The sequence below is a fragment of the Siphateles boraxobius genome, unplaced genomic scaffold (assembly GCF_051911475.1).
Source record: "Siphateles boraxobius isolate OS27281-9 unplaced genomic scaffold, OSU_SipBor_1 20, whole genome shotgun sequence".
Taxonomy (NCBI): Eukaryota; Metazoa; Chordata; class Actinopteri; order Cypriniformes; family Leuciscidae; genus Siphateles; species Siphateles boraxobius.
Window position 1 is genome coordinate 3,868,568 of NW_027508811.1, and position 12,182 is coordinate 3,880,749.

Here is a 12,182-nt window from a genome sequence, read left to right on the forward strand (position 1 = left end):
ACTGAAAGTTCTGGGCCCATAAAAGAGGTCAACTTAACTCAGGTAACATAACCTTAACATAGGCTGAACAAACCAAACCTGGAGTAACTAAACAGACCTACTAGACTAAGGCCACGTCCACACGAAGCCAGAGCTTTCCCTATCCGATCTTTTTTTTCCTCGTTCAAAAAAAAAATCCGTAAACACGGCGCCGTCTCAACAGCATTTTTTCTCTGTTTTCTATAGTAAGTAAGAACCAATAATAATAATTTAAAAAATCACCTTTATGCTGCATAGGCAGCACATTTTTATTGAAAGCCCATTTTGCCAGCGGTGAAATACCCCTTTTGGCCACACTTAAAATATCTTTGCGTTATATAATGCATAAATATACGTTATTTAAAATGTCTTTGCGTTTAGTGCAGTAAATTACATTTATTTTAAATAAATATACAGACTTTGTTATTTTATATAATGTATCATATGATAATTATTAATTCCTGTATCTCAAACAGTACAGCATGGCGCTGGCAACACCAAGGTCATGGGTTCGTCTCCCAGGGAATACACAAACTGATAAATAGATAAGCTTTTAAAGAAAGTTTCTGCCAAATGCTACATGTAATATGGACATTTAAATGCATAATGACATGTATTTTAAATATACACACTTAATCCACTAAACATCACATAGGGAAGTGAAGTTAGTTTTGAGAAAACTTCTAGCATCATTTGTTCGCAAAATTGTTTGTATATTCTTTGAGGCCACTGTATGAGTAGTTTTCACTCCTGTGAGCATGTTTGCGTTTCAGGTGCGGTTGGCAGGCGGCAGGGATTCGGCTGAGGGTCGTGTGGAGGTGCTCATGGAGGTGGGGGGCAGAAAGCGTTGGGGGACAATTTGCAGTGAAAACTGGGGAATAAATGAAGCTATGGTGGTGTGCAGGCAACTGGGCTTTGGATTCGCCTCACGTGCTCATCAGGTGAGACTGCTGAAGAATGTTGTTTTCCAGTAATCGCTATGGATATGTTGCTTTGGTTGCCTCAGTCTGTGTGCATTTGAAAGCTTCCTGTGCATGTTTAGGGGTTAGGATACTTCTGGGAAAAATAAGTGCTATACAGTAGTTGTTTTGTGAAGATGAAGAGGTGGGACTAGCCCCCCCCCCCCCCCCCCCACCAAAACAAATGCATTAAATAAATTCAGGATTATTGTGTGTTTTCAGTACAAATTCAGTATAATTTATACTATGTTTTGGAGGAGAATTGGACAATTAATGTGCTTCATTTTCATGTCAAAAATGTTAAATTTGCCATAAATAAGTAGCTTAACATTATCATGTAGATTTTAAGTTAAAATTAATAAGACTTAATATAGGTGTGTGTGTATCCTAAGTCTTGTAGCTATTCTTTCTTTCATTTTCTTTTGGTTAACTCGTTGGCTTCAACTTGTTACTTCACTTAACTAGTAAATGCTGCATACATACAGTATTATCATATTAATTAAGTACAAATCATAATTAGGTATAAATAAGTACTGTAGGAAGTGCTGAATTAAAATAGTTAAGATTATTCATAACTTGTGAAACTAGAGGGCATATCATCTTCCCAAAAGTATTTCATGTCAACTACCTACCTATACATAATGTCTTGCATTTTAAGCATAGCATTCCATATGCAGACAAATAAGATTTGGCCTTCCTGTGTATAGGACACATATTATTGGCAAGGAGACCCTTCGGCAATAGAAGTGACATTGAGTGGGACTCACTGTGTGGGAACAGAAATGTCCATCCAGCAGTGCCGTCGGAATAATCACGTCCACTGTCCTCGAGGAGGCGGGGCTAAAGCAGCAGGTGTCACCTGTTCTGAAAGTAAGTGATTGGAATGACAAAATCTGATGCATATTATAATTATCTGCACTGAATGGTCCCAATGAATGAATCAATATCTTTGTTTTAGCGGCACCTGACCTGGTTTTGGATGCACAGCTCGTGCAGGAGAGCGCTTACCTGGAAGACAGGCCTCTGCACCTGCTCACCTGTGCTCATGAGGAGAACTGTCTCTCCTCCTCTGCCAACCGTATGCAGTGGCCCTACGGACACCGCCGGCTTCTGCGTTTCTCCTCTCGTATCATGAACTTGGGCAGAGCCGACTTCCGTCCACGCTCCTCAAGAGAGTCCTGGACCTGGCACCAGTGCCACAGGTGTTACCTTCTTTCTTCTGTTTTAATGTCTATACAGAATGAAACAGCAGCCTGAGAGCTGCTGGGAAAACATAGTTTGCTCATCTTGTTTTATGAAAAGTTCCCCTATCTGAGAATAGAGTATGATGCATAAAGGAAACTGAAACCCGCATCTCCTCACTCACTCGTTTTATTTGCTCTGGATGAATATCGTTGGTGTTACAGGGCTTGCATTTCGACATAGGATTGCGTGTATTTCCCATAATTTTACTCATTCCCACAGATTTTGTGCTCACACCCAAAGTGTGTGCACATAAAGCCATCTCTCAGTACTAAATTGCGTTCTTTTTTCGCTGCTTATTGCTCTTAAACAGTCAACTACACAGAAAATAATGTTAAAAAAAATAATGCTGGTCTTGACGAGTATTCACATAAACACAGTCCTTTGTTTTATGTGAACGTAAACAGTTGAGAAAAAGAAAATGCATGTGTAACAGTATAATGGATCCGTGCGTCAGGTCTTAAAGTGACAGTATATTATATAATATACTATATAATATAATATATATTATTTTTATGACTTATTCTTATTAAAATTGAATTAAATTTAAGAAATTAAATTTCTTAAAAATTTCAAATTGAGTTGTATATGAAATTTATTTTTCTTGCTTTTTTTCATGGCAATGTAAAGTCTCATAAGTGCAGCATATATCCATCCAGACATGTGGTGTAGTCAAGCGCAGTTTTTGGTGTACAGTCCCAGTAAATGCATTGATTATTACATCATGGGAGTCATCCTCATCCTCCACAACTGGAACACTCAGAACCAGTTTTTGCATATATTCTTTTTAATAACTTGGGTACTAAAATAATGCAGACAGCACATGAAACCAAATAATGTAGGAATAACTCTTGACGTATGATAATCTTTTATTCTAGAAGAGTATTTGTGGGTACATTTCCTTTCAGTTGAGTTCACTCAGTCATTTCAATGTGCAATGAAAGGAACGTTGACTCCTGTTTATAAAACCGGTCATGGGTGGTCAGAAAGCTTGCCGTCATCTTTCAGATTAATTAGTTGCTTTGAGCACCTCCACTCCCTTTACATGTGTTTTGAAAATAATTGCAAACCCATTCTGTGGGAACAAGGCACTCTGTTGTGGAGGAGTTGTGGGCTTTGCGTGTTCACAGGCCAAACCTCTTTTATTAACCTTTTAAAAACACCAGAGAAGTTGGCATTTGAAAGCAGTCTATTCAGACGAGCTGAATAAACAACTCTGCAAGCGTAACCCTGTCAGCATAACAACAACTTCCTGTAAAGGGTGTTACCATAGCGGCCAACACCTTCATGTATGAGCAGTGAGGTCATTAGACAGTGGTCCATAGTGAACCTTTGTTCTGCCCATGTTCACAAGCCAGCATGAAATATAAGTCAACTACATTTTTACATATTCTGGAATAGAGTCAGGGAAAACTCCCGCCAAACTCTGTTCGCTCTGCGCCAATATTTGCGATGCCTCCGGGCAGCTACTGTATTTCGGGCATCCAAGAGCATGTCCTATCTACTTGAATGGGGGAATCCTAAAAAATTCAAGAGCTGTTTGCTGAACTACCAATTAAATAACATTTAAAATCAGCAACACAATCTGACATGAACTGTCCCATAAATGTTGTTTCTAATGCTTAAATGGCGTTATAAAAGCTTATTTTCCAGGCGTGCAATGAATTTAGCAATTAGATTTTGGTTCTTTTATTTAGAAGGCAGCACTGATTCCGCCATATTGTGCTTTGCACTTTCTTCAAGTATTATGAGTGCACTCTCTTTGTATATCTAAAGACTTTGGTGGTACAGTATATAGCATATTTAATAGGGCTGGGAGAAAGCATCGATTAATCTAGCTATCGCGATTCTAAAATAGATTTTTTTTTATTCCAGAATCGATATTAATTCAAATTGAATTGCCTTATTTTTGTCCTTGCTTGTAGATGAGGTTGACAGAAGTTAGCCACTTTCGTTCCAACAGAGGATGAAATGTGTTGTTATCTGAGTGTTGAGAGACGTAATATCCGTAAATCGTAATATTACGTAATATCGTAATAAAGTGGACGCGTGGAAGAGACGTGAGACTGAAAGCACTGAAAAGCCCTCGCGTTACTCATATGCTGAGAGAGAGATAAGACAATAGAGCTGCACGATTCATCTTTTAAAGACTGTAATCTTGATTCGTCTGTCTATTAAACTTTGACAAAATCATAACACAACATTTAAAGCTGTGTTGTTTAATTAATGGGGGAATTAAACAACACTGACCACTGACCCGGTGGTCACTGACCACTCTGCCACTGCCGGAAACGTCACTGACTCTGCCACTGACCCGGAGAGAGTTGTCATGAAACAGCTTCACAAACAGTCTTTACAACCTCATTGTATCATTATTTCTGTGATTTAAAATAGTTAAAAGTTAAAATTATCATAGAAGTACTTGAATAAAAGTTTAAAGTTAAAATATGAACACTGTCTACGATTGCGATCAAAATCAGCTTTTGATAGAAACCTGGTGCTTAAAATACGCATTTATCGATTACATTGTTTCAAGGGACTGTTAAAAATGTATTTGTTATTGAATCATTTATTCAAGAGAATGTAGGATTGTATTATGCTTCTGAAATAAAAGTCAGAAAGATGTGATGATTTGTTTTTGTAAATATGATAAATATTAATCTAATACATCATGTACAGTCTGTATAAGTGTAGCCTATGATTTAACTTTTCCCAATGGTCTAGTGTTAAAAAAAAATTTGCAATATATTGCAATATCGAATCGCAATAGAATTGCAATTCTTAAAAAAATCCCAATACATATCGTAGGCCTATTGGCACCCAAGTATCGTGATAGTATCGAATCGGGAGATAGGTGTATCGTCTCAGCCCTTTATTGAAGAATTTAACATGATTATACGTTGTTGCTAGAACATTACTATGCAGTTGCTAAGGAATTCTGAGTGGTATTTAACACATTTAATACTAGGCTGTTTCTCAATTCCAAGAACGCAAAGAACGGACTTGTTTTGCCAGGTTGCCAGCAAGAATACGGAGCCCATTGTCCGATTTTGGGCTGTCCCAGATGAAAGATGACTAATCGTTGTGATTTCTGTGTTCGTGGCTCCTAAACGTCGAGTGAGAGAGGTTGTCACTGTCTTGCGACCTGCGATAATTTTCTGACAGTGTCGGAAATTTAGCATGATCATCTCAGTGTGTTTGCTGCTACGGCTTACGTTTACTGACTAACCCAAAAAAAAAGCAACATGAATGGCGTATTGCTCATTGCGACGTGGCGCTAAAACTCAAGTCTATACCTCAAGCTCCATTTGCAAAATTGGCATGCTAAGTTGCCAAACTCTATTCCCTAGCCATGACCGCATCCATATTCTCCTCTTTTACCTTCCTCCTCTTTTTTTCAGCACACATAAAAAACACAATTGCCAAAGTGTGATTAATGTTGCTCTATTTGTTTACCACTTGATACATTATGACGTTTTATTCTTCTATACTAACTTGCTTCATAGCCTACGATTCAATAGGTGTAATCATGGTACAATCTACATACATGTTGTACAAAGTTTATTAGATCCATTTTGTATAGTGTGATTTGCACTGATTTATAGTATTGATGAAATCGTACAGTCAATACAAGAAGTTTAAAGCTTACAGGCTTCTGCCCACAGCTTCTTCTGGGACTTCTAATGGTTCGATTCTCTCAAGTTTGCATTCGATGCATTCTCAATATCGTCCTCGAACAATTTGCATGATTTAAATGATATTTTATGTGCTTAGCACGAGCAGTGAAGGTATGTACAGTACGGGCAATAGTAATTGTGGTTCTTGCCTTGGCAATCACTTAATTATACAATGCTACTTGTACTTACATTCTTTTTTTTTTATTCAGGCATTATCACAGCATTGAAGTGTTCACGCATTATGACCTCCTCACACTCAACGGAACCAGAGTGGCTGAAGGACACAAAGCCAGTTTCTGTCTGGAAGACACCTTCTGTCCTGAGGGTAAAAGACTAGTTATGTTAAACCTTATAGTAATGCATATTGGTTCACGAGAGCAAATAAAACAGTTTTTGTGTTTATCTCCAGGACTTCACAAACGCTTTTCATGCTACAATTATGGAGAACAAGGCATTTCAGTGGGTTGCTGGGACACATACCGCCACGACATCGACTGCCAGTGGATAGACATCACCGATGTGAGACCTGGAGACTACATCATGCAGGTGAAATGATTCAGAAAATCTGAACGGTGGAAGACGGGAGTCACGCACAAAACACTTTGCACTATTCTTTCAAGAGTAGATTCTCTTTTCAGGATGCAGTTTTACCACTTTTTCTCTGTCATTAACTTTGGAAACGTGTTAATCATCCAAATCACTGTGGGCACTTCCGCAGCTGAGCTTCACATGCAGAACCAGCCAATCGAAGAGCCGCTTTAGGGGCCAATCAAGAGGCCTTTTATACATCCCAGTTGTAAAATATAGGTCGATGTGAAGCTTTGTTTTAATTACAGTGTACCTTCGTGCTCTGACCTTTTTGAAGATTTATTTGCTCGAAATGTCACCATGATAGATTTGCTTGTATTTTAAGCATTTTTGGCAGATGCTAATTACAAACCGGCATCGGGATGCTGCTATATATGGCACAGCAAGGAGCCGTGGTGATAGTCAAAAGGTCAGAGTTACCATCTCCATGTAGAATGATGCCAGCTACATCATGCAAACCCCGTCTGAGCAAAGACGCTGTGTAAATGAAGCATCTATACTTCATGAACCAGACAAACTTGTTGCTCTTTCCTTGAGTTGCTTGTCTTTAATTCTGCACCAAAAATAACCCAATGCTAAGCTTTCCCTGCTGGAGGGGGAAAAGCATGCTATATCCCCCTCTATTAGACATGGTCAATTACGTTCAGAGTAATTTAAGCTCGTCAGTTTTACAGGCGCTTTCTAGCTCAAACATATGCTCAAACAGACCCAGATCTCTACAGTCCAGAGTTAAAGTTGCACACTGTTAATAAAAGTGAAAAAAAAAAAAAAAAAAAGATAAGTGAGACTTGAATGTGCTCACAGAATAATCACCGTTGGCTACTACTGTAGGAACAATATTTCAACAGTGTTGAAAATATAAGAACTGTTGTATCAGCGTTTAAAAAGTTCTCAAGCCTAGTAGGCATAATCACATTCAATTTATAACGAACTGTTGCTCAAAGATGCTCTTTTGACTTCATACCCTGCTTACAGCATCTTTTTGGACTATTAAATTATTATATTGCGATTTTATAACATTCATTTGAGAGTCTGGTTTGGTGGAGATAATTTGTAAAGTGGTTTAATGAGCAATCTGTTTGCATAACATTTCCTTACAAGCTCCACGTCCTTAATGGTTCTGCATGTCTGCAACTTTGAAACTTTTACAGTGCCATAATGAAATTATACCAATAGTATTACTTCAGGCTGGCATTGTAAAAAAAAGTCTATATTTAATACAGTTCATCTTTAATTCATTATATAATTATTAGGCAAGTCTATATTTTGATCATATTTTTTCCCCCAAGCACATTTTACTAATTCCAAACTCAGTAACTACTTTAATTATTTGTATATAATCATTTATAAGTGATCTATAATTGTTAGCGAGGGCTGTAAGTGTAAAACACCTTACTTTCAGATGTGCATACAGTAATTATTGAGATATATGGGGGGGGGGGGTTTACGGGTAAAATGGGCCAAAAAAGTATAATGTTTTCAAATAATTATCAAAATAATTAAATGCCCATGGGAAGGATGCTATAGAAATGTCTAAATTAAAGAGATAGTTCACCCACAAATGGAAATTTTGTCATCACTTACCCTAAAGTTGTTCCAACCCTGTATGAGTTTCTGTCTTCTGTTGAGCACAAAATAAGATATTTTAAAGCATGTTGGCAATTAAACATTTGACAGACGCCATTGACTTCCATAGTAGGGAAAAAAAAATACTATGGAAGTCATTTGTCTGGTTACACACATTCTTTAAAATATCTTCTTTTGTGTTCAACAGAAGAAAGAAATTCATACAGGTTTAGAACAAGATGTGGGTGAGTAAATGGGTGAACTATCATTTTTGGGTGAACTATCCCTTTAAGGCGTTGGAAAGAAATGCTCATCGGTGCAGCAGGGTCACAAAAAACAGGTTGAGAAGAAAATATATTAATTTGAAAGATATTAACCCTATAGTCTCCAGTGACACCGTTTTCCAGAACTGCAAACCAGCTGGAGTCTCTAGAATTACAAGGTGTAGAAGACCATAAACTGTAAAAAAAAAAAAAAAAAAAAAAAAAAAAAAAAGATTATAATAATTTCCAGAGGGAACTCATGGTAATTTGTCCTTCTGGGTTGCCCTACAAATTGACCTAATTACTGACCAGTTCTATTCATTTGTGTGTGTGTGTGTGTTGTCAGGTTGAGGTAAATCCGTCCCTGGATATGGCTGAATCAGACTTTATGAACAACGTCATGCGTTGTCGATGTAAATATGATGGACACAGAGTGTTTATGTACGGCTGCCATGCAGGTATGATCCCCGTATCAATGAATGATTCACAACATGCATGCATGCTCAAGCGCACTAGTATCTAAATTCTCTGTCTGATGCACTCTTCTTTAACAGGTGATGCATACAGCGCTGAAATTGAGGATTTATTTGAACATCAGCGTCAGATCAGCAATAACTTCATCTGAGCCTATAGTAAAGATAGGTGAGAGGAGGGGATGGGTCCTGAAAATGTGGCTTTCTGGACAATAAACTGTTTGAAAGAGAACTTGTCAACTGATCTCAGAACAGTCTACCTGTAGCACCACAGTGGAAGAGATCTGCTACATTTTTAAAGGGGTCATGACATGGATTTCTTTTTAATTGTTTTCATATGTTTCTTGAGGTTCACTTATAATGTTAATTAAGTTTTGTTGCAAACCCAAAAAAAAATAAAATGGCCACTGTTATGATTGGCTAATGTCATTGCATAGGAAACAGTATCTACATCCACTCGCTATTACATGCGAGTAAGTGTTCTGAAAACCTTATCCACATAAAACCGTAATTTACAGACAACGGATTATGAAATAATTTACTTACGGTCTGTGCAGCTGCTGTCAATTTCAAAAAAGTTGGCCGCTCCATCTTTCAACAAAAGTTTCTTTACGGATGCTCCGTTACAGTGCTCCTTATTTACTAAGCAAAATGCTCCGGACAAACATATAGTCACTAAGCGACTGAACGCCAGTGGCTGGGGCCTATGGTGTGATGATGTATAACTATATCAATGTCTTCCTCTGGAGTCAGGCATATGCAAATCTATTTGCTTGTGTGATGCAACAAATCCCACAATATCCAAATGAGCCGTTTTTGGAGATGTATTAAATAAATACTTTGTTTTTTTAACTATGCAACTAGCAGGACTTTGTAATGGTAACAAGACCTCATATCTCATAAGATCAAAGCAAATTTGATTTCTCATATCATGACCCCTTTAAATGGTTTTCTCCATGGAATTGAATTTAGTCTAGCAGATGTTTGAAAATCAATCGAAAGAATAGAACTTTAGGATTAGTTCACCCTAAAATGAAAATTCTGTCATAATGTTTCTTAGTCTTTTGTATTTGACTTTCCTTTTTGAGTAGCATACTGGTTGTTCTTTTCCAATCAGTTGCAGTCGTCAAAATTAATTGAATAATAGCTTAATTTTCAGTCTGTTCCTGACACATCACTTTGCATCAGAAGACATGGAATGTACTTTTATAGTGCATTATTTGTCATTTTAGAGTTTGATAGCCACAGTCTTTTCCCACTTTCATTATACTCAAAAGAGTTGAATCCAATAATAAATAAAGTCAGAATTTGTATTTTTGGGTGAACTGATGATTTAGTTATTATCCAATGAACTGGGACATTGTTTTAAGAGACTAAGTTGCAATTGTTGCGAGTTTAAAATAAAACATGCACAATTAGTAGTTCTTGGGACCATAAGACAAAATAACTTTTTTTTTTATTGTTGTCTACATGTACACATATTTATTTCCTGACATTATAGAATAATAAATATGTTGTTATAGAATAAATGCATTTGTATAATGTTTAATTTTTCATTACATTTACCCCCAATACATTTAATTACACTATTATCTATTTTATAAGACATCCAAATGCAGTGTGTTCACTTTTTCTGCTCATTTATGAGTTTTATATCTTCATGACTTTTATATCTTTAGTTTTATATCTTTAATTCTTCTGTTTAAGTTAAGCACTTTATTGATGAACCGTCAGTATTCTGGTAGAAATGGGTCATTCACTACCATATTTCAACACACATCTCTTTGTTTGTTTGTATGTTTGTTTGTTTGTTTGTTTGTTTGGTTATTAACAAATTTAGTGTATACCTTCTTTCCATTTTTGATAGACCTTTTCATTATTTTTCAGTGACTTTCCTGAATCCTAAAAGATAATAAAGGATGTTGTATATGCTAAAGATTAATTTATTTGATACATTGTTAAAAACAGTTTCTGGATGAGAGGTGTATTAGTTTGACAATTCCTAGTATTAATAAATGCTTGATAAATGGTTGACTGCTTTAATAGTCATTTAACATCTTGGAGCTTTGATTTGTGGATGAATGGAACTTGTTTTCTTAGTCTAGCGTGTACTTGAAGCTTTTTTTAACATCTATGAGTATAAAGGAGTATGTTGTCATAATGTCCTGAAAAATAAAAAAGTAGTGTAAAGCATAAAAGGGATGATGGGAATACTATGAAGAGCTCACTAAAGCATTTAATGATGAGTTCACATCTAGCTTGAATAATATTTATGGGCCAGAGCATTACATATAGTCTTAGTCTATAAATCTAAAAAGTAATTTTTTTGAGCTGTACTGTATCAGTCTTTATGTTTGTAATTATTTGCACAGTACAAGACGCTGTTAAACAATGGTTATTGTGCATGTAATGAACTGATATGTAATTTGTTCCTACTGTTTATCTCAAATCCTCATGTTATTTATCTTACAGTATAATCCATAATGGTTGATTTCATAAACACACGAGTGATTTTTCTTAAGTGAATCATCTGTGGCCATTTTATGTGCATAGATCAACTTTATGTACTTTCCTTTTTCACGAAATACTGTTTTTGTAAGATCATAAATATGACTTATTCTGTGCCTCTATTGTGTAGCTTTGCATTCACCATGTTTCTCCTGAACTTTTATTTCATCTACACTTTTATTTATGATTTGCATGTTACCATATAATTTTAGTATTATTAGTGCATAAATTGATTTATGTCCATAATTCACAGCAAACTTTTTTTTATATTATTATCTTCTGGTGCTAATTGTGCACTTTTCTGGGAGTTTTTTTCATGGAGTAGATGAGAGTTTAAGCTCTTATTGTAATTTGCAATACTCTCAGGGATGAAATATGTGTGTTCAAAATTATTTAAGATCACTTAACAGCCAGGACACAAATAAATGGGAAAGTAATACCAAAATCATTCCAGAAACTCCCAACGTGATATAAAACTCTTGTTAATGTTCTGTGATGAGTGTTACAGTGGTAAATGCAAACTGATCTCAAATGTGAATAAATATGGCGTATCAGGTCTCATTTAGCTACCTATACTCTGTTTTCTGCTCACTGTGTACCATGATCCATTGCACAGGGACTCCATTATCAATAAATGTATGTTTGTGAAAGACTGTTTTTGTTTTCAAATAACAATAAATGTAATACAAGTGGCTGCTTCAGATGAGGAGGGGGGAGGAGGAGGGGGGTCGAAACCGTTGTAGCAAAAAAGACGGCATACATGGAAACATTTTACTTTGACAAATAAAATTAAGTAATACTCATATTTTATAAGTCTATTATATTGTAGTTGTAATTAATTATATAATCTCTGTAACTGTTATATAATCAGTTATATAATAGTAAACA

The 12,182-nt window shown here is 36.1% G+C and overlaps 1 protein-coding gene across 1 annotated transcript in view; it reads left to right on the top strand.

The window, feature by feature from the left end:
• loxl4 (lysyl oxidase-like 4) overlaps positions 1 to 11,944 on the top strand; it is a 38,423-nt gene extending 26,479 nt beyond the window's left edge. The window contains exons 9-15 of the mRNA XM_077236408.1: positions 792 to 959; positions 1,685 to 1,847; positions 1,936 to 2,179; positions 6,106 to 6,221; positions 6,306 to 6,442; positions 8,660 to 8,771; positions 8,868 to 11,944. Coding sequence (XP_077092523.1) covers positions 792 to 959; positions 1,685 to 1,847; positions 1,936 to 2,179; positions 6,106 to 6,221; positions 6,306 to 6,442; positions 8,660 to 8,771; positions 8,868 to 8,938 — 1,011 coding nt within the window. The 3' untranslated portion in view covers positions 8,939 to 11,944. The remainder of the gene's footprint in view (positions 1 to 791; positions 960 to 1,684; positions 1,848 to 1,935; positions 2,180 to 6,105; positions 6,222 to 6,305; positions 6,443 to 8,659; positions 8,772 to 8,867) is intronic.
• Positions 11,945 to 12,182: the final 238 nt, after the last annotated feature.